The sequence below is a fragment of the Talpa occidentalis genome, unplaced genomic scaffold (genome assembly GCF_014898055.3).
Source record: "Talpa occidentalis isolate TD23 unplaced genomic scaffold, MPIMG_talOcc4v2.1 talOcc4.12, whole genome shotgun sequence".
NCBI classification, from domain to species: Eukaryota; Metazoa; Chordata; class Mammalia; order Eulipotyphla; family Talpidae; genus Talpa; species Talpa occidentalis.
In genome coordinates this window covers 63,210,509-63,233,638 of record NW_023601212.1, presented here as the reverse complement: position 1 = coordinate 63,233,638, position 23,130 = coordinate 63,210,509, and the positions used below count along the sequence as shown (strand labels likewise).

The 23,130-nt window shown below is 38.0% G+C and overlaps 1 protein-coding gene across 2 annotated transcripts in view; it reads right to left on the bottom strand.

Annotated features, from left to right (window-relative positions):
• The window catches only part of NME7 (NME/NM23 family member 7), a 184,551-nt gene that overhangs the window by 126,259 nt on the left and 35,162 nt on the right, over window positions 1–23,130 (bottom strand). For both annotated transcript variants that reach the window (XM_037506532.2, XM_054693494.1), the window contains exons 3-7: window positions 22,489–22,655; window positions 15,459–15,569; window positions 9,847–9,897; window positions 7,500–7,707; window positions 316–421 (exon numbers count right to left, since the gene is read on the bottom strand). In XM_037506532.2, coding sequence (XP_037362429.1) covers window positions 316–421; window positions 7,500–7,707; window positions 9,847–9,897; window positions 15,459–15,569; window positions 22,489–22,655 — 643 coding nt within the window. The remainder of the gene's footprint in view (window positions 1–315; window positions 422–7,499; window positions 7,708–9,846; window positions 9,898–15,458; window positions 15,570–22,488; window positions 22,656–23,130) is intronic.

Sequence of the window (23,130 nt, the reverse complement as noted above, 5' to 3'; positions counted from 1 at the left end):
TAGATTTATTGTGGTGATCATTTTGCATTATACACAAATATTGAATCATTAAGTTGCATACCTGAAAAATGCTATATGTTAGTTGTACCTCAATTAAAAAGAAAAAAGGACAGATATAAAGATACAGATTTTAGACAGGATTTCCTGTATATCTTGTCATTTTCACTCATGTACCTTCAAAGAAAAAGTAAATGGAAATAATAAAATCATACTTTAATCTCAACACATAAAATACATCAAGAAAATAAACATTAATGAAACAAACTGCTATTAAAATGTATTGGCTATACAGTATTCAACAAACATGGCACTTACCTTCACTGATAGCATGGGGCTTAATAATACAACAGGTACAATTGGTAAACTTAGCAGTGTTCGCTGGCCCACAAACTCCACTCGAAGGAAAAAATAACTCCATTTCCTAAAGAAAGAAAGAAATGGCTTTGGCACATGTTATCTCTTATCCTGATTCTTAGATATTTATGAAAGGGGAAGAACAATACAATTACTTTAAAATTTCATAATTTAAATTCTTTGCTTTAAATTTTTACAGTGGGAAGTATTTATTATTTTTCCAAAATTATGTTTATTAAGGTAAAGCAGGTTTAAATTTATCTACTCCTGGGTATAGGTTCAAATCTCTACAAATGCACCCTTTCCCAGCCTACCCACCACCAGGTCCCAATAATCCTGCACCATGTTCCATTGTTGGTCAATTATTTTTTCTCAACTTTTAATTTCTTTCTTGCTCAATTCTTTTTTTAAATATTTACTTATTTATGCATACAAGAGCTGGGGTACAGGCCAGAGATGTGGGGGGTGAAAGGATCCACCAGAGACAGAGTGGGGAACAAAACAGGCAGATTGACTGAAATACACTGCTGAGGGGAGCAGTGGGCGAGACAGGAGAGGTCTGCCGCGCCATGTGGGTTTCTCCCTGGCTGGCCGGGGATCAAACTTGTGCTGCAGAGGCTGTGGATTGCTTCATAGTGTGGTGCTTAAACACTTGTGCCACCAGGGAGGCCATTCTTACTCAATTTTTAAAAATTAAAATGTCAGTTTTTTCCAAGTATTCATTTACCTATGTTGAATATATATTGAATGTGCATTTAAGGCCAAGAACATGAAGATTTTACCTATCCATACAGTGAATTCTATTTTATACCTCTGTGTTCTTTTCTCCTTGTATGGGTTGTCATCTCTCTCCCACCTAGGAATCCAAGTTACCATTTCCAAGAGCATTTTTATTAGGTCATTGTTATGGCAACTAATTCAGAGGCTTCACACAACAAATGTAAAAATCACACTCCAAAATTTTCATATTCCTTTGTGATTTGAGCTGCCTAAAATTTTGCATACAGCTTTTTTCCAAGCATTTCTGTTATCACTTAGCCTTTTATATGTCTCTAAATTGCCTAGCAGAAAAAGATAAAATAGGCACCTTTCCCAAAAGCTTAAAATTCAGGCTCGGGCCTCCCCTGGTGGCGCAGCAGTTGAGCGCTGGGTTGTGAAGCTGTCCGCAGCCTCTGCAGCACCAGTTCGATCCCTGGCCAGGGGTGAGGGTCCCATATGGCGCGACAGACCTCTCCTGCTGCGCTCGCTGCTCCCCTCAGCAGTGTATTTTTGTCAGTCTGCCTGTTCTGTTCCCCGCTCTGGTTAATCCTCTCACCCTCCCACACTTCTGACTGTACCCAGTGCTTGTAGAAATAAATAAATAAATCTTAAAGAAAAATAAATAGGGCCTCCCCAGTGGCGCAGCGGTTGAGCCCTGGGTTGCGAAGCTGCCCGCAGCCTCTGCGGCGCCAGTTCGATCCCCGGCTGCTCCCCAGCCACCGGAGGAGGGTCCCACATGGCGCGCAGACCTCTCCTGCCGCCCGCTGCTCCCCTCAGCAGTGTACTTCGGTCATTCTGCCTGCTCTGCTTCCCGCTCTGGCTCTGGTGAATTCTCTCACCCTCCCGCGCTTCTGACAGTGCCCAGTGCTTGTATAAACAAAACAAACAAACAAACAAATAAATAAATAAATAAAACATGCCTCTATTAAAAAATAAATAAATAAATAAATAAATAAAATTCAGGCTCAACTTGGTAAAATTTAAGTATACAGGATTTTTTCCTGTGTTTAATAAATTGTAAAATCTAGAGCTAAACTGTTTTAGTATTACCCTGATGAGATCCAGAATAATTTCATGAAAACATCTGACTAATATACAATTGTATATTTAGTTACAGTAATGAAAGTTTTACTCAATTGCTACCAGTTAAACATTTCTCTAAAACCTTTACATAATAAGTTAAATGACATTTTTGTAAATGCCTGGATTAAATCATTTTTAAAAAACCATACCAAAGTTCTGTCCACACACTCTCCCAATATCAAATAAGAAATCTGTTGTCAGAAAATAATCTGAAACATTGGTAAGTGAAATATGAAGTCCTATGATTGGTGGACCAACATCTATACATATGTAAAAAAAATTACAACCTAACAAAATTCTCAAAAGGGAATGTTTGAATAAATCACATTTTATGCATGCAAGGGTACAGTCTATAACAATTAAAATTTATTCTTATGACACCAATCTGGTAATATGTAAAATATTATGATTTAATATTAAATTAAAAAATCAAATTATATTAAACCATGCAGAATGATATTTACTATGTAAATCATTAAATGATCAAAGAACATGGGAAGGAAGATGCCATAAATAGATAAATTGCAAACACTGCTGGCAGGGTTACTGATTACAAATTCTCTTTATTCTAGTTTCCAAATTCTGAACGGTGTTTCCACTTTGTGTTCTAAAAGCTGAAATGTTGAAAATAAGGCAGGCTGCTACTTTCAGTATACTCAGTGGAGAAGGGTGGTAAAGCACAGGGACTCAAGTCAAAATGACCAAGATCTAGCCCTCAAGTGGCCAAGATACTTAACGTCTATAAGTTTTCATTTCTGCAGCAATAAATTGACATGATGTAAGCAAATGTGTAAGATAGTGTGGGAATTAAATGAGACTTTTAAAAAGAGCTTGGGGGCCTCCCCTGGTGGCACAGGCAGTTGGGCGCCACGCTGTGAAGCTGTCCCCAGCCTCTGCAGCACCAGTTCGATCCTGGCCAGCCGGCAAGGGTCCCACATGGCATAGCAGACCTCTCCTGTCACGCCCGCTGCTCCCTTCAGCAGTGTATTTCGTCAGTCTGCCTGTTCTGTTCCCCACTCTGTCTCTGGTGAATCCTCACACCCTCCCACACATCTGGCCTGTACCCCAGTTCTTGTATGAATAAATAAATAAAATCTTTTTAAAAAATTAAAAAAATAAAAAGAGCTTGGACATGTGTCCTGACAGAGTGTACACTCAGAACTGTGTGTGTTCCTATTCAGAACTTCTCTTTGATAGATTGTCAGCTAACATGATGTCCACAGGACTCTTTCCAATACAAGAGTCAAGATTACATAAATTCTAAAGGATTGATCCAAATAATTGGAAGTTCAGAGATGGATGTTGGAAAGAGCTAAAAAAAATCAAGTGTGCAGAACAGAAACAAACATACCTAAGATACTACTTTAGGACAATGGAATATGGTAGCTACCTTTGCAAAAGATTTTCTATTACAAAAAAAAGGGGGAAAGTCATTCCGCAAGTTGTATTTTCAAATAGAAATTTTTCTTCCAAGCTTAGCACATGTATTACATACATGCACACACAGACCACAACTATATGTATTTAGGAAAAATCAAGATTTATCCTGTTAAGAGTATAAAACTGCTGACGTTTCTGGATTCATTTGTTTTCAGCATCGACAGTATTACTGAAATGTACAACTTACATTAACATCAAATAAAGACAAGGGATAGTTGTACTCAGTCAAGATTCATGGTATTTCATTAAAAAGAATATTTATAAAGCATCGAGAAAAACAAAATGACATGCTGGCATTTTTCCATCTTTCATTTATATCAAAGATTTTAATAAAAGGGAATTTACATTTTCAAATAGATTGTTTACTAATGGAGCTAATGACCAATATCAGCAGAATTCATTAATCCAACAAACATTTATGAGCATTTATGATGTGCAAGGAAGGTTCTATTGATCAAAACAAAACATAAAAATCCCTGTAGTCATGGCACTCAATAGTAAAATCATCTAACATATAAACACATATGTAGAGCCTACGCTATCTAATATCTGGCAAGCATTTTTGTGCACAAATTTAGTAAATAAATTAGTGAAAAGAAAAAAAAAGAAATGATGGGATAAGACGGGAAAGAGAAAAATATCAATGAATATGGCTAATGAATTCAGATGAGTCCCCCAATTATTTTCTTTATTATTTGTGTCTATCATTTTTGTTAATACATCAGAACTCTGACTAGGAAGTTAATTATAGTAGATATATTACATTTACAGAAAATGTCTACTGCTAAGATCAAAGATCAAAGACTATTAATCACTCCCTTGCATATACCTTTGACTACCCTCAACCCTCCTATCCTGCTTTCATCACAAAACCAGTGTCATTAAAGCAAACTCTTCATCTTCTCTGCAAGGAAATCCATGCACTGTATGTGAGAACCACAATCATAATTCCTGACCATGAATTTCAGGTGGGCCATATTTCAACATGGCAATCCTACCATTCTTTTCCTGATCTGTTCTTTTTTCCTAGTCTTTCAGGTGATTATTTCACATCTTCTCTCTCTTCAAACCCACACCTTCACCCCCCATCCTCACATTTAGCTGTTGTGACCATGCTTTCTACTTCCTACTGAGAAAAATGAGGTAGTAAGAATCAGCATCTATGCCACATAATCTGCCTTCCCTAAAGTTGCTATAGAAGACCCCCATGTACCAGTGTAGTCAATCTGGGTTCTAATTTCCATTCCTATTAACCAAATCAGTGACAGTACTACCTCTTTTCCCAACATCAATTTCTCATATCTGTAATTCTTTGTGTCTTTATAAAAAGTGTTTAGCGGGCCTCCCTGATGGCACAAGGGGTTAAGCACCGCACTATGAATCAATCCGCAGCCTCTGCAGCACAAGTTCAACCCCTGGCCAGCCAGGGAGAAACCCATATGGTGCAGAAGACCTCTCCTGTCTCTCCCACTGCTCCTCTCAGCAGTGTGTTTCAGTCAGTCTGCCTGTTTTGTTCCCTACTCTGTCTCTGGTGAATCCTCTCACCCCTACCCCCTGCATCTCTGGCAGGTACCCTGGCTCTTACATGCATAAATAAATCTTTAAAAAAAAAGTGTTTAGCTCACAGCTACCATCTTCCCTGCTCCCCACCAGTTTATCATATTCACTATCTCCAATTCCCATTCTCTAATTTTCTTCTAACTCCACTGCAAGCAGGGTTTTGCCTCCAATTATTCACTGACATTGATCATACCAAGTCCACTGACGATCTCTGTATTTCAAAATCAAATGGTCAATTCTAGTCCCTTTCATATTTGATATATAGGTTTCCCCCTGCTATGCAGAAGTAGAACATTCCTGTTTGGTATTAATTGGTATTTGGGTTATTTTGCGGGCCTCAGAACACTATTACCATTAACTTATATAAAAAAAATTTTGAGCATTTCCAGACCCAAAAAATAAGCCATCAAATAAGATCTTTGCACTTACAGATAGCAGAGGAAATGTGTATCTGTCTCATTTGACACTAATCATTCTCTCTCTTAAAATGCTTTCTTCACTTGGCCTTCCAGACACAATTAGCTCAGGTTTTTCCATCTCTTTCATAAGTCCTTTGCTGATTTATCCTCTTCCATGTTTTACTAGAGCAAAGTTGCCATCTTTGTTCTCTTTCCTCCAATTATACACTGCCCTTGCTAAGCTCAACCAGTCTCATGTTTTAAATACCATGTCTGTGCCAATGACCCCCATACTTATGCCTTATTCCAGACCTCCCTAATTCCTAAATCCATATACTTAATTTTTTACTAAGCACCTCTCCTTGCATAACTAACACACGTTAAGCTTGCAATGTCCAAAATATAACCTGATTTTCCATCCATACTGATTCTAGTCATAACCTTCCTCATTTTAGTTTCTGTAAATTCTACTCTTTCAATTGTTTAGGCCTAGAACTTTGGAGTAATCCTTGTTCTCGCTCTCTTTCTCTCATACTCTACATTCAATCTGAAATCTTGATCATTTAAATTTCAACCACTAAGATGCATTTTAAAATATACTCCTCTCATTTCTCCTACCCTGGTCCACTCATCATCTGTCTGAATTATAGTAACATTCATCCCCTTAACTGGACTCTTGTTGCCCTCTTGTTTTCCATAGTGTATTCTCAACGTGGCAGCCAGAGCTGTTCTTTTAAATGGCAAGCCAAACATGTCATTCCTGCACTTAAAATCATGCAATGACTCCCAATTTTCCTCAGAGAAAAAGTCAAAAGTACTACCATAGTCTATAAGACCAGATGATAATATCTTATTTCTGTGACTTCATCAGTCTCTCCCCTTCCCTACTCCCTTCCAATTATGTTGCCTCTTTGATGCTACTTGAATATATCAGGTAGAAATATGCTATTCAATGAATAGCAAAGTAGTCAAAATATCTGGGACAGAGTAAGAGAGAGATAGGTTGGAGAACAAGTTGGAGAGATAGGGACCAATGAGGAAGAGCTTTGGACTTAGATTTTATTGCCTAAGAGACAAAAATTCACATGAAGGGCTTTTAATAGTTGAATCTCTAATCTCATTTGTTTAAAATAAGATCACTCTGGGCATAGTTAATTTTACTTGAACAAGGTAAAATTTTCATAAATTGAGGGTAAGCAGATGAATCAGGAGGCTTTTGCAGTAGTCCAGACAAAATACAACAGTGGTTTAGACCACAATGATTAGATTCAAGGGCTAATGTGAAAGGAAAGCTAAGAGATGTTTGATAAAGTTATAAAAAATTTTAAAACTCATTTATGAAACTGTCTAATATTATTTCATTGCAAACATGAACATCTTAAATTAGCTGAGAAATTTCTCATGATCCTAAGAACAAACTTTCAGTCTGGTAATTCAACATTAAATATCTTACCTACATGAATTTAAAATAAGTAGTAATTGTAGGGAAACTTCAGAATGCCAGCTACATATGAGGAGGGCGGTAAAAGGATGTTAAGCTGGAAAACAGAGTGTTAAATCTGAATCAGGGACATCACAGGATGTCTTTTTTAATATTTACTAGCCATAAACTGGTATTCTTTCATGAACTCAATCACAGAAATATTTACGAACCTCAGTAATTTAAGGTTCTTGGCAACAGGAAATGGGGTGACAATGGTTTTAATTGGAGAAAACCTATCCTGAAGACAACCCAGTTACCACTTCACAAGGAAGATATACCATCAAACACTGTTTAATCCTAGGTCAAAGGTCAAGAGACTTTGCCACTGCTAGTTGAATTGTAAAAATCTACTACAATAACAGAAATACTTTTCTTTGACATCAAACATTTAACAAAACTAAAATATTTTAACAACACCTTACCCTGGCAGCACAAGCGAAAGAATCAGGACCGTGAGCGGCATTTCGTATGCCATCTGTTCCATAGAGGGCTCTGATGCTTCCAGGAGCATCTACACGTGCCAGTCCAGAGTTTGCAGGTCCAAGAAGTCTCTTCCATTCACATATAGCATCATCTCTTAAAATCTCCATAGCAATAACAGGACCACTTGAAATAAATTGGATCAATTCACTATAAAACAGGTAAAAAGACTGATTTGCTTCATTTTCCTCTCAACTGGGGTAGCTCTCTTAATAAGGATATATTACAAACTGAGTATTCCAAGGGATACATGGATATTATGATCTCAGGATATAGTGAATTTTCTTGGGCAAGGTCATTAATTAAATGTACATAGTGAACACTACTGTTGTCCAATCAATTATATTTCCTTGAATTAAGACTATTCTATTTACTAAAAATTGCATATTGATGACCTATGCTTTTTCTATTGCCTGAAAAATATAGAAGAATCTTACTTTTTATTTTCATGTGGTTTACCATGGCAGTCTAATAAAATTTCATGATACAGAAAGTGATGAGAATGCTGTCTTGGAACATACTTATAGTAGGAATTTAATTACTTGAGTGTAGAACTATTAAATTCAAGAATGACAATGATCTTTCAATCACTATGCACTGAGTTAGCCTAGTATAAAGTAAAGCAAGTCAACTGCCCTTCAAGAAACATCCTTTTGTTAGTGTAAAAGCTATTTTGGCCAATTTGTGTCTTAAATTATTAAAGCACACACATAAGTTCTCCATTAAATATTCTGTTGAATCACAGTAACCTAAGACAGGAAAAACAATATCTCATTTTATTTTTCCACTTCTGTGTCTAAAGCAGCAATGACAAATTTCACTGTGAAATATGCCACCATTTCTTCTACTATGGGGAATAAAAATACTTTTAAAAGCAAACCCATACTTCTCTTTCATCAGAACTAAATGAGAGGACAGGACCCTCCTGGAGAAATGAACATAGTGTGGCAAGTCCTTCTGTGCCTATTAACTCTATTTCACACAATTCCTTTCCTTATGAACCATGTTTCATCAACATGGTTCCTTCAGTCCCCTTTTAAAACAATTCATTTTGAAGACTATTTCTATGAAACAGCATGTACAAAAAGTAATCCTTCTTTCTATCCCAAAAGGTCCACATGATTTTTCTCATACATATTCTGCTAGGTCTTAGCTGTCCCAAAAATGTTGATTTAAGGAACCCAAATCAAGGAAACAAACCTACATTTATCCCTTCAACAGGCATTTAATGATGACCTACTATAAATCAGAACATGCTATAAAATAAGATTCTTCCCTGAAGAAGCTTATAATAGCCTATTAATACAGAATTCTCAAAAGACATAACAGAAAAGGCTGATTACATAAGTATGGTACTAGGGATAAAGGGTAACAGTGTGCTTGATCATAAAAGTCATTGCCTCATGAAACTACTTCCAATCACTCCAGCCAATCTTTTATTATGTCTTTCTCAATACTAGAAAACTAATTCATCCTTTTAATAAAATTTCATTAATCTATTTAATAAGCTAATTCATCCATCTAGTAAAAAATACTGCATACGTCTCCACATAAGATATTAAACAAGGATGTGTAATATAATTGTATAAAGACAAAGATCTTAAAGATCTAACATGGTATGGGGATGTTTTGTAAAACTTAAGATAATATAGAACATAGTTTCTTATATAAAACCTTAAAAAATGTACTATTCATAATATCAAACAGCATGTTTGCTATATAGCAGCTTAGCTAATATCCTTTATTAGAAATATAAGTACTGCTTTGTCAGTCAATAGGAAGCTCTCATTTGTTAGCCATAATTTGAGCTGCACATTATTCACTTAAATTTAATTATATCCCAAATATTTAGAATGAAGATTTAGTTTTTAACATACCAGTTAACCTTCAACAAACAAAATATGTATCAAAATATTTACTTAAAATATAACAGTTAGGTAAGCATAGTTTTATGTATGGGATTGCCAAAATAAGAGTTTAAAAGCACAACAAAAACTCAACAGAGTAAAACTGTCACTAATTTTAATTGAAATCTAAACAGAAAGTCATGGTTGTAATAACTTACACAAATCGTCCTATGTGCTTATGGTCAAGATATTTAATGATAGGAAATCTTATCTAATAAAAAGACAGAGAAAATATTTCAAAAAGTTCTCCATATGCAGTTGCAGCATACTGCCAGTCCTTTTGATAGATTATTCTCATGTAACAAATTTTGAAATATAAAATGTTTTCAATTTTCCAGGATATCCTCTATTACACACTATTAGCTCCAAATTCAATACCTACTTTAAAAAGTGCTTTAACTGATGGTCTGCATGGAAATCTGTTGCTTCTTTCCTATAACCAAAATGACAATAGTTAAAAATTATGTAAGTATTTTAGCTCAGATTAATATACATTCCTTTAGTTGATCTGTACATAAGTTGATTGTTCACCAAATATTCTGCTCCAATCCCCCCTTGGCTTGTTTTTAGCTTCCTCATAAAAGTGAGATCATAAGAGTAATTTTCTCTGACTTTCCCCTTCTCTGACTTATTTCACTTAGCATAATGCCTTCAAGGTCCATTTTGTCAGAATGCAAAATTTCATTAATTTTATGACTTAAAAATATTCCATGGTATAACTATATATATGCACCCTTTTTCTTTAGCCATTCCTCCATTAACAGACACCTGAAGAGATTTCTGTATCTCAGCTATATAAATTATACTGCAATTAACGTGGGGCTGCATATATATTTGAGTTAGTATTTTCAATTTCCTTAGCTAAATACACAGAAGTGAAACTGCTGGGTCATATGCTATTTCTTTAATATTTTGAAAACCCCCATAGTGTTACACATATAATGGTTGAACCAATTCACATTTTTACCTTACTGATGACAGCCATACTGACAGTTGTGATGTGATGGCTCACTGTGGTTGAGATTTACATTTCCCTGATATTTGTAAAGACTTGCATCTTTTCATGTACCTGTTGGCTTTCTGTATGTTTTCTTTGGAATAATATCTATTCAGATCTGCCTTTTTTTTTTAAATTAAGTTGTTTTGTCTTTTGTTTTTGAGTTGTAGTAATTATTTGTTCTTTATAGATCAAATAAGTTACATCAAAAATGCAGCCATCAGGCCTCCCTGGTGGCGTAAGGGGTTAAGCAACACACTATGAAGCAATCCGCAGCCTCTGCAGCACGAGTTCGATGCCGGGCCAGCCAGGGAGCAACCCACATAGTGCAGCAGACCTCTCCTGACTTGCCCGCTGCTCCCCGCAGCAGTGTACTTCGGTCAGTCTGCCTGTTCTGTTCCCCGCTCTGTCTCTGGTGAATCCTCTCACCCGCCGCATCTCTGGCCTGTACCCCAGCTCTTGTATGAACAAATAAATAAATCTTTTAAAAAATGCAGTCATCTGCAAATTTTGGATTTATCACTTTCTTCTACAGGCAATAAACTTGAGACATTAGGCTAGAATTTTAATTTCTAACTTAATGAAATCTCACCAAAGGACAGAATACAGGCTTGGGTTTTTTTTAAAAACTGCTTGACAAATGTATATCAATGTATTCTTACTACTATATTAAAAACTAATGCTTTAAGTAACATCACCAAAAAGGGAGGAATGTGGAGTTATTTAAAATTCATAATTATTAATGGCAATCAGTATTTACTTTTTAAAATTTATATTCCCATTAAAAATCCCTATGGAGACAACAGACTTTAAAATAAGCTAAAAAGACTAATTTTTAAAAATTAAATTAGGTGTCTCTGAAACTAATCGTCTTCTTAAGGGCCTTAAACTATTCACAGTACATGACAAATATAAGCCAACTTCAACTACATTTAAATATAACAAGGAAATTAAAATGTCCTCTAGCAAAGGATTAACTTTTAAAACTTGAGAATTTTGTATGTAATGCTTTAAGATCTTACAGTTCTAGTAGGAGAGTTCAGATAATAAGCTATATCAGCGCAAACTTATTCAAACCAAGTATACTGAAATACCCTCTCCTACTATAAAGAGATTATGGCAGTATACGATGCAAATGTAGAAAATAAAATTCATCCCAGAAATGGGAGGGGAAGAAAATTCATCTTTCTAGAGCCAAACTTAATCTATTCCTCACAAAATATTAAGCTAGGTAAGATCACCTTCATTTCACATATGAAAATAATGAAGATCAGCATAACTACATAACTTGTGTAGAACGAAGTAGCATTAAGGAAGGAAGGACAGGGGATTTGAACCTAAAAATCTCTTGCTTGGAAATCTTAGATTGCTTATGCCCTTTCTATTAGCAGCTGTAGAAAAATAAATTCTAGAAGGCAAGGAGAAGTCACAAAAATAAAGTATATGTATTAAAGCCTCAAATGGGCTGTAGGGTAAGGGAAAATATCAGGCTTTTCTGCCCTCCCGCCATAAGGATGGATGAGGGAACCCTGTGATCCTGAATGCATGCCTGATGGCTGGAGTGGGTACACCTGGGCTAAGACTGTGCTTTTTAAGGGCGGCGTCATGGGGATGCCAGGAGAAGCCGAAGCAGAAGCCGAAAGAGAAGCCGAGAAGCAGCAGAACGAACGCCGGAAAGCCCAGATAGAGTGAAGACTTGCCAGCACCCCTGCCTGCCATATGCCTGGTGAACCCCAATAAAAGACCTGCAAAAAACCACTGAGGACTCTGACTGCTCCTTTACCTGGTCTGCATGGGATCAGAAAACCTGCTCTGTGTCCTGTCCTGCCTTTACAAGGCAAAACTTGTCAGGGGAGTTTTTAGAAGAGTTAATAATAAGACTGCTAAAATGACCGATTCAACAAAATCAAGAAAACAAAACTCATAATATTTAGTATCAATGAAAATAAAGATCTCAATTACTAATTAGTTTCATTATTTTCTTCTAACATGTCACTGATCCCATCTAGTCATCTCCCTTCAAGAGCTGTCTACCACCTTGTAAAGAGCAGGAATGGACACAGTGCAGGTTTTCTATGCAGATGGGGTAAAGGAGGTAAGAGTCTTGGAGCCCTCAGTAGCTTTTGCAGGCTTTTTATTTAGATTTACCAGGCACATGGCAGGCAGGGGTGCTGGGGGGCCGGAAGGCTGGCAGTCCTCCCAACCCCCAGCAAGTCTTCACTCTATCTGGGCTCTCTGAGCTCTCCGGCCTTCTCTCTGCTTCTCTGCTCTTCCATTCGTTCTGCTGCCATCCCAGTGATGCCGCCCTTAAAAGCCCAGTCTTAGCCCAGGTGAATCCTATCTACCTATGCCCACACCCTACTCCAGGTGCCCACCATCAGGCATGCATTCAGGACCGCAGATCTGTCATCTGTCCTAATGGCGGGAGGGCAGAAAAGCCTGATACTTTTTACCTTACCCTACACACCTACATTGTATTTAGAAATACAGCTGCCTTTCAGATATTGTCAAGATGAAGTGATGGTTGAGTGAGCTTTGGGAGACACCCCCATGGCTCTCTGGAGATCCCAACATGTCTTACTGGACATATAAAGAATGCAAAGCCCTGGCTGTGCTTTATTTTATTCATTTCTCCACAGTTGTGTTTACAGTGAACAACTTGAGGGATGAGGTCATGTCTCTCTACAGTGCAAAGAGCAGGCTTGTTTACTTCTTGCTAATGAAACAGTGGGTAACCCAAGTTCAATACTCTTGAGCTGTGATGCAATAAACATGTATACAGCATCCACCTGGGCCCCTATCATATTATCCCCACAGGACATGGAAACAAGGAAACTAACACAAACATGCACTCATGCTGCTTGGTGTACCAAAATAAAGTCCTTTGTCTCTGACCTAGATGGCTCACATCTTCTGCTGGCATTCAACAAAGTGGCACACTAGTTTACCAGCTTTTAAGTTGGATAAAATCCAAGACTTGGCGGTTAATATGAATTAGATGTATGAGGTGTTATGAACAATTAAAAACCAATTTTCTCTGGCATGTTTATCGTGGGAAATTTGATGCCAAGTTATCAAGAACTGGAAGCATCTAGACATAATTTTTACTCTCACTAGAACTATTCAAAGTCAGCTCTCCAGAATTCAGTCCCACTGCCTGCTATGACAGGAAGCATTCTTGTTACAATCAGAAATTGGGTAGATTTTACTTATTAGGGGTCATGACCTCAGCTTTCACTAGTATCTACTAGTATAATAGCTAAGCTTTATATATACTTGCCATAAGCCAGGGTTTTTCAAAGTACTCTGCATATACTAAATTCATGTAACCTTTACAACTTTACAAGACAGGTGCTATTATAACCTCCACTTCTGCTGGCAGAAGTGCAGTTGAAGAAACTGAAGCAGAGAGGTAATTTGTTCTGAGTCATCCACTAGTTAATGGCATAGTATAGTGGCAAGCCTGCAGGCTGGCGAGGCAGGGAGGCCTGGCTGGGTGGGCCAGAAGGCAGGCAATCAAGCCTCCCAGCCCCTCATGAATATTTATGCTCTTTCTCTGGGCTCTCTCTGGCTTTCTCTTGGGGTCTTGCCTCTCTCTAGTCTCACAGATCTTTCTCTCATAGCTGTTCTCCTATTGGCGCCCTTTCATCCCCTCCCTCCTAAGCACAGATGTGCATACTTGCGCATGCGCACACACTCATGCTCAGCTGCCCACAATCAGGCACACGTGCCCTGAGTCACATTCCCAAGCGCCCCCCTGTATTAATATGATCAAGGTTGCAGGTGATAGCCACAAAGGCTAGCGGTGTAAAAAGCCTGACTAATTCAATTACTCTACCCAGTTACAAACATCTGGCTCTAGGTTCTGGACTCTGAAATATAAGGTGCCTGGCTTTCCAGAAAATACGTAAACTGGAAGGTCTTAGATGGTGGAAAAGTTCATATTAAGCATATGTCATGGCTGGGATAAAATCAAGGCTGTCTTGGTAAGGTTTCTAGGGATCAGACTTAGCAAAGTTGGGTTGAATGTTTATACTGCTATCTATTGTCCCTATTCTCACAGAGACCAAAAGAAGCAACTGTTCCATATATCCAGAAGCAACAGTGAGAAGACACCTGACCAAAAACAAAAACCCTGGTGAAGTAACCTAAAAATGCAGATGGAGCCTGCTCTGCCTAACTGCTATACTCATGCCCCTACCTACAGGTAAGGCTCATTCTCATCCAATAACTTAGACAATACTTGGTCAGATAGAATGCATCACTTTTCATAGTCAACAGGTATACTTAACAGTTATATGTATACACACACACACACAGAGCGAGAGAGTGAGAAAGAGAGAGAGAGAGAGAGAGAGAGAGAAAGAGAAGGAGAGAGAGATTTAAATAATTAATCAGGCCTCCCTGGTGGTACAAGTGGTTAAGTCTCAGCACTACCAAGCTATCAGCAGCCACTGCAGCACTAGGTTGATCCCTGGCCAGGGAGCTGACCCACATGGCGCAGACCTCTCCTGTCTGGCCCGCTGCTCCCCTCAGCAGTGTATTTCAGTCAATCTGCTTGTTCTGCTCCCCACTCTGTCCCTGGTGAATCCTCTCATCCCAAACCCCCTCCCCTGTACCTCTGGCCTGCACCCTAGCTCTTATATGCATAAATAAAATAAATCTTTAAATATTCATTTTCTCTTCTATCATTTTATATAAGGTATATACCTGTATATTAAGAAGAGATTACAATTATCAACCATTGGTGTTCTGAAAATAGATGGAGTTAGAGAAAACAAAATTTAGTTAATGAGACATGTATAATCTGACAATTCCTATTTGCTTAGAGTTCAATTATTTCTGCATCTCATTACCAGTTGTCTTATATTTCCTCATCTGGTAAGATTCTTTGACATTCAGTGGGAGGTTTTTTATTTTAAGCAATGATATGAATGATAGATGATTTAAAAAAATAAAACCAGACAATTTATAACTGAAAATGATTAACAAATTACCTTGAAAGCGTCATCATTTTGAGTTTGGTTATAGTAAATCCAGCTTTGTTTATTATTTCAATTATTTCTGCAGCTTTTGATATTGCATCTGGTTTAATCAGGGCTAATGTTCTGTAGAGAAATAAAGAATGTTTGAAAATAAAAATAGTACAGCCGTTTTATTCCCAAGCAGTGGTAGTTTCCTTATCATCCTAGATCATCAAATATCAAATTTAATTATAAAGAAGTCTATGAAAGGGCCTCCCCAGTGGCACAGTGGTTGAGCGTTGGGTTGAGAAGCTGTCCGCAGCCTCTGCAGCGCCGGTTCGATCCCAGCCGCCAGCCGCTGGGCAAGGGTCCCACATGGCGTGCAGACTTCTCCTGCTGCACCCGCTGCTTCCCTCAGCAGTGTACTTCGTCAGTCTGCCTGCTCTGCTCCCCACACTCTGGCTCTGGTGAATTCTCTCACCCTCCTGTGTTTCTTACTGTACCCAGTGCTTTTATAAATAAATAACCTTAAAAAAAAAAGTCTATGAAAGGTCTCTTAAAAACTTTAAGCTTACAACACAAGCTTACAGTTTTTTTCCCCCATGGAAATCAAAATTAGATATGCAATCTAATACAAATAATAAAAGCTTAAGGAAAAACATTCTAATTGTCTTTTATTGAAGTCATATTGCATTAAACATTACATACATTTCAGATATATATCATTAAAAATCAGCATGTGCAAGTATTCTCTCAAAAACAGTAATCCACAAATTACTTAGTTGAAAGAAGAGTGAGAATTAAGATGTAAAAAAAAGAAAAAGCAGCAGCACTATGAGAACTTCATGACTCCATTAGGAAAAACAAAGATATTAAGAATCCTGGAAAGGGGAGAGAAATATACTCAGCAAACTTATTTGAAGACATAATAGTTGAAAACCTCCCAAACTAAGAAAGGAACTGAATACTAAAAGAATATTTTAAAAGACAAGCACAAGGGACTTCAGTGATAGTTCACAGGTGTATTGGTGGTAGGAATTTTATGGGGACTGCACCTGAAAAGAGAAAGCACACAAGCATGCATTGTAGAAAAATGAAAAGTGATGTAATATATATATATTAAATAAACAAACAAACAAACATCTAGGTTATCTAAACACAGGGACCTACATCAAGACATTCCACCATCTAACTGGAATTCAAGACAAAGGCAAGTAAGGGGAATAAAACAGGTAAGGTACTCCCACGAGACTTTTCAAAAACTGTGCAGGGTAAAGGGAGAGTAGAATGACATGTTCAAAATATTCAAGGACAGAAATTGTCAGTGGTGAATATTGTATTCTACAAGACTCTCTTTCAGATATGTGGGAGACATAAAGGGCTTCCCATACAGACAAAAGCTGGAAAGTGACATTTTTATGTCCCAACTAGAAAACATGAGTGTTTAAAATTATTATTTCTTAGAATGTGCTTTATGAGATGATAAACCTCTAAAAAGTTGCACTAAATATGCAACAGGGTGGTCCCCAGGAAAGGGGGAGGTTCCCTGCCCCACCCAAGGGAGGGTGGAGCTGAGCAGCAAAAGAAGAAGCTGCAGGAAGAGACTGAGGAAGGAAGCAGGATGGAGCCAGGAGACCTGGAAGAGGCGCATGGAGCCTAGAGACATGTGAAGAAACTGCGCTTGTCTTTTGGTCGTGGACTGGGTGACACAGATGTGGGTGAGACCCGTGGGGAGGTGACCATGGCAGCTTTTATCTTGATGTTGATTTTGCTCTTTTCCTTCCGGGCTTGTCCGGTTGTTTGTGACCCTTCTCTGTGGGTCCCCACTGGAAGATGCTTTAGACTTTTAGCAGGCTTTGGGGCTTTGCTCTGCACCATTCCCATATGGATGGACTTTTACCCACGAGGGGATGGGTAACTTTGGGTGCTTCATTTAGAAACTAGACTCTTTGCCTTACCTGTATTGTTTCCTAGTTTTTATTAAAGTTCCTTCCCATTAAAGCGTCATATGTTTTGTGTTGATGCGGCGGATGGCAGAACCCATTTAGAATAGGCAGGTTTGTGGGGGTCTGGGGTGCCCCTCTCCCTGTCCTATAACAAATATACTATGGTCTTGATTTTTGGTCTCTCAAACTTTATATACATGTGCTATGCAGTCAGTTCAGCACTGCTGAAATAATTATAAATTCTTGTATTAACAAGTTATTCAAGCATGAATGAGATAATACTTACAGAAAGAGATGTCTTCTCACCTGACAATGTATATGGACAGCAAATATGTGCTACTTAAAAAATCACGTCTTTCTCTAAGAAGATACAGCAGAGCAATGGGCTCGCCCGGCTCCGACATCACAGAATTAATAAATTTGTAGATGGTGTCCACCTGAGTGCCCTCATAATGCTCATGAGAAAACGAGGCTCAAAGAAAGAGGTAATTTGCCAAAGGTGACACAGCTGGTCAGTTATCATCTGGACAAAACACCCACTCCCAAAACTCTCTGGTCTGTACTACTTCTACACAACTAATGCCATTAATATTATTTAAAGGGCAGATAATCACAAAATCCTCAAGAGTAATATTTGCAAATGCAAGCTAAAGATGAGAATAGTTGGAGCAGTTGAGTTTATATAACATGCAAAATTATGGTAAAGAATTGCTGCTACTTTTCCTTCTTTATTTTCAGCTATTCTGACACTAATTAATTCCAGGAATTCGAGTTGCCTTTCCATGGTTGGTTTCTTCTTGCTTTTTTTTACCAATGAGACCAAGTTAGGTAAGGATATAATACTTCAAACACTGTTACTTACACTCAGATACAACTTATAACTTATGGCTTTATTTTAAAACTTTTAATTAACAAAAATTGCTCATCTTAGTCTCTTATATGCTATACCACACAATCTTTTATTTTGAAACAAATAAGCAACATGGCATTTTTATGGCTTCACCAAGATATAATTAAAACTTTGTTTTAAAAATTGATTATTTTCACACTATTTCAATATTTTAAGCCAAACTAGCCCATAAGTTGTCAACATTAAACTCGAAAATTTCAGAGCCATGTTCTAAAGGAAAATATAAAACACATCAGCAGTCATCAATTTCTGTGAACAAGAAGCAACATGAAAGATATAAATTCAATAGAACTTAGTTTAAAATGCAATTTCATTTTCTCTTTAATTGCCTACAGGAGATTGTAGGGGTTGATTACTATGAGTAATTGCTCTAAATAATTCCCTGTGTCGTGTTTTCATTGCTTAATTTGTTCAATAGATAATAACTAAAATATATTTTGGATGGTAAATAAGAGAGGCATCAGGACACACCACACAAAAGGAACACAAAAATACATTAATAGTGCTGCTGTATTCTGTTACTGCACAACAAACCATCTCCCAAGTGTAATGGCTCAAAACAACAATTTCTCAAGATGCTGTAAGTTGGCTGAGTAGTGATTTCACCCTGAATCATTCACACAGTTTCACTAGGTTGGTGGCTCCACTGGGAGTTAGGTGAGGCTGGGACAGCTAGGTTTCTCTTTCCTGTGGGTCTTTCATTCATAAGGAGGCTAAATCAGGCTTCTTAGATACATAACCACATACTGCAGACATAGAAGCACTTATCATACATCCCCTTGAGTCATGTTTGCTGATGTCTATTGGGCAATGCAAGTCACATGATCAAGTCCAGCAGCGGTATGAGAAGGGAGTAGAGAAGGACAAAATTACTAGGAGAAGGTATGGTTCATTAGGGGCCATTAGTGTAATAATTTACTACATCATTACTCTCTTGCCTGCATCTAAGCATGGGATGCATCATTAAATGCTCTCAAAAACATACCAAAAAAGAATGATAATCATTCTTTTACATTAAAACATTTTAGCAATGCACCGATAAGAATGGCCCCATATTAAAAAAAAAAAAAAAAAAAATGGCAACCACCAATGCTGGCAAGAATGTGGAAAAAAAGGAACCAACCCTTTTACACTGCTGGTGGCAATACAAACTGGTCCAACCACCATAGAAAGCTTTTGAAGGACCCTCAAAAAATTGAAAATGGATCTACCATATTGCCCCAGCAATTCCACTCCTAGGACATAAGCACATTATCCAAAGGCCATAAAAACATTAATTTGAAAGGAAACCTGCATTCCTATCTATGTCTATTGTAGCATTATTTACATTATTTAAATGTAGCATTATTTACTATTTAGCATATAGGGTAAGGAAAAGGTATCAGGCTTTTCTGCCCTCCAGCCATTAGGATAGATGACTAGATGACAGAACCCTGCAGTCCTGAATGCATGCCTGAGGGCGGGCACCTGGAATAGGGTGTAGGCCTATCTAGATGGGATTCACCTGGGCTGAGACTGGGCTTTTAAGGGCGGCCTCACGGGACGCCAGCAGAAGCCGAGGCAGAAGCCGAAAGAGAAGGTCAGAGAGAAGGCCAGAGAGCAGGCCAGAGAGCCCACAGTGAAGATCTGCTGGGGGCTGGGAGGACTGCCAGCCTCCCGGCCCCCCAGCACCCCAGCCTGCCGTGTACCTGGTAATCCCAATAAAAACCTGCAAAACTACTGAGGGCTCCAGGACTCCTCCTTTACCTGGTCAGCATGGGATCAGAAAACCTGCACCATGTCCATTCCTGACTCTACAAGCATTATTCACATAGCTAAGATATAGAAACAACCTAAATGCCCAAAAACAGATGAATGGATCAAGAAGATTTGATATATATACACAATTGACTACTACTCAGTGGTTAAAAATTATAAACTCATGCCATTTGCAGCAGCATAGACGAGCCGGAAGGGATTATACTAAGTGAAATAAATCCAAAGGAAAACATTGGATGGTTTCAGTTACAGGTGAAACAGGGAAACTCAACAACAGGTCAGGAAAAAGGCAAAACTTGTAGGCAAGCTAAAAAGGCAAACAGCAGGAGAAGGGCAGGGAGTGGGGTCAAATCGGGGAAGGAAAGAGCTCAAGGGACTATGGTGACAGTTCAAAGATGATGTGGTAGTGGGAAAATTATGGGGATTATACATAAAGGGGTTAGGGGGAAATGATGTCCTGAGCTAATCCCATATAGGCTTTGTGGACTCCACCCCCACTCCAGACTAAAGCCATCAAGACACTGGGAAAGACAAATCCCGTCACCACCAAAGGGAAGGTGGCTGGGACCTGAGGGTAGAGTTAAGCAGCCAGGTTGGGTATAAAAACCAAACACGTGGGCCTTGGGGGGCTCGCGATCGCTCGCCTCCTGGTTTCACAGCTCCTGGCTTGCAGCCAGCTCTCAGAGCACCATTTGGGATTCCTAATCGGAGGATCAGGTAGGACTCATTTACAACTTTGTCTCCCACTTTTCTCCCTGAGCTGTACATTTCCTCATTTCCCCTTCCCTTGTAAATAAACCTTTTATTAACCTTTCGCGTGTGCCTGCAGTAGAGCATTGATAAGTCCTTTTAAGCGCGCGGGTGAGGACCCACAGTCAGGCACCCCGTTTTGTATCGGGGTTGCTTTACAACAAGGGGAGAAATCAAATAGTGTACAAAAATGAACAATGATATAAAAAAAAAAGATTAAAAAAATTTAATAAAATAACAATTTTTTAAATAAACATTTTAGCAATGAAGAGTAAGTTGTTCAATCTTCACAAAGCTCAGACAGGATAGAGATTTCTGGTAAGCAACAATTTTCAAAGAACCATATAAAAATGTGTTTTTCCTATATTATCAAGGCATTGAGCAAAAACTGCAGCATATGTGTATGTGACAGAGACAACTAAATAATTGCTATATTGTAAGCATCCCAGATAGTACAGCACTATGGACTCTTTAAATGTTGTCCACTTAAAGACATTGGTAAATTTTAATCCATATTAATTTATATTCCATTTACATTTTCATTCAAGGTATTCACATTTGCATTAAGCATCTAAAATACCTTCTAAAACACCAATCTAAGGCCAAGTTTATGGTTTCTTTTGTTTTCTTTTCTCATGGTTTCTTTTTGTGTGTTTGTGCCCCGCAGATAAGGAAAATAGTCTTACAAAAGGCACTATGATTTGGAGGAAAGTTCACTGTACCAGAGCTTTCCATTGGTAACAGTGGCAAAGTAATCCACAGAAGCCTCTCCACTAAAAACTAAAAATGGGTGGTGGCGCAGGCGGTTGAGCGCCGCGCCATGAAGCTGTCCTCAGCCTCTGCAGCGCGGGTTCGATCCCAGCCAGCCAGCGAGCATCCCACATGGCGAGGCAGACCCCTCCTGTCTCCCCTGCGTGGTGTATTTCTTCAGTCTGCCTGTTCTGGTCCCGCTCTGTCTCCAGTGAAATCCTCCCACCCTCCCATACATCTGGCCTGTACCCCGGTTCTTGTATAAAAATAAATAAATCTTTTAAAAATATAATATTTTTTTTAAAAAACTGAAAATGGTGGGTAAGGGTTTTTTTAAATGTTTCTTTAAAAATAAAATGACTACATAGCAAATAATTATTATTACAGAAGTAAAAGAAAAATGGAGACCTGGTAGTAAGAGAATGAAAGTTGCTTTTGCCCTGAGGGCATGACAGCACTGCCTATCTGACAAATCTGAACTTGAATTTGTATTATGTCACTGGAGGGGGGACAGAGGATTCTCCCTATAACAATTGGAAACCCAAGACTTCATCCTATAGTGGAACCAATAAGAAGTAGGCCATGCGTGGCCTGGCAGCACAAGTTCACATCACTTAGGTAGTACACCTTCAATTTTGGACTTGTAATATTCAAGTACTCTCAGATCCCTGTTAGACTCATTTTACAAAGTGATGGATAAATGCTTGTGTTTTCCTCCCAGAAGATAATCACTACCTAAGACCAGGGGCATCACTTTGTTTTCTGACTGAAGTGGAAATCACAGAATCTGCTCCATCAAATTCTAAAAATGTCACATCATTGAACTGAAACACCAAAAAATATCTGCATTGTGAAAACACAAGATAGCAACCAGAAATTAGAACTTTGTACTAAAACTCATTTGTGATGGTTCAATAAAGAAAAAAAGATTATGCAATTATCTTCTTACTTTTCTTTCCTACTGCCCAGTTGGCGAGCAGTATATTGATCCCCGTAGTCAACTAGCACCAGTTGTCGGGAAAAGACATTCACTTTATTGCCTATAAATAAATCTTCCAAGTGAAGGCCATCATATTTGGTCCGTTTTAAAAAGGTGCGATGATTCTTTACATCATGCTAGAATCAAAAACAATACAATAAAATAAATAATTGTCAATGAGGAATGTTAATCTTATAAATTAGAAATAGTTCTGAATCTTGCTTTCTTAAAAATAGGTTACATTCTGTTTCTTTTTGCTACAAATACAAATCATAAATTGTATTATAACTTCTGTATTTCCTAGTCAAATCCAGTAATAATATAAAAAACTTCTTATATAAATCTAATACTTTAAGAAGACCCTGAAGAGATTTATTGTCAAATCATTTCAGCAAATTATTAATAGTACTGATGAAATCCCAGAGAAATGCCAAATTTCTGTTTTTTGTTTTTTGGTTTTTTTGCCTACATAATATCCCAATACCAAATAGGTCCACCATTAAGAGGGCTCACTAATGAAAGGAACAAAAATAAAAGAACTTACTTAGCCTGTTCTTCTTCAGCCTGGCTTTTTGTAGAGATAACAGCTTTCAGTAATGGCAACATACTTAG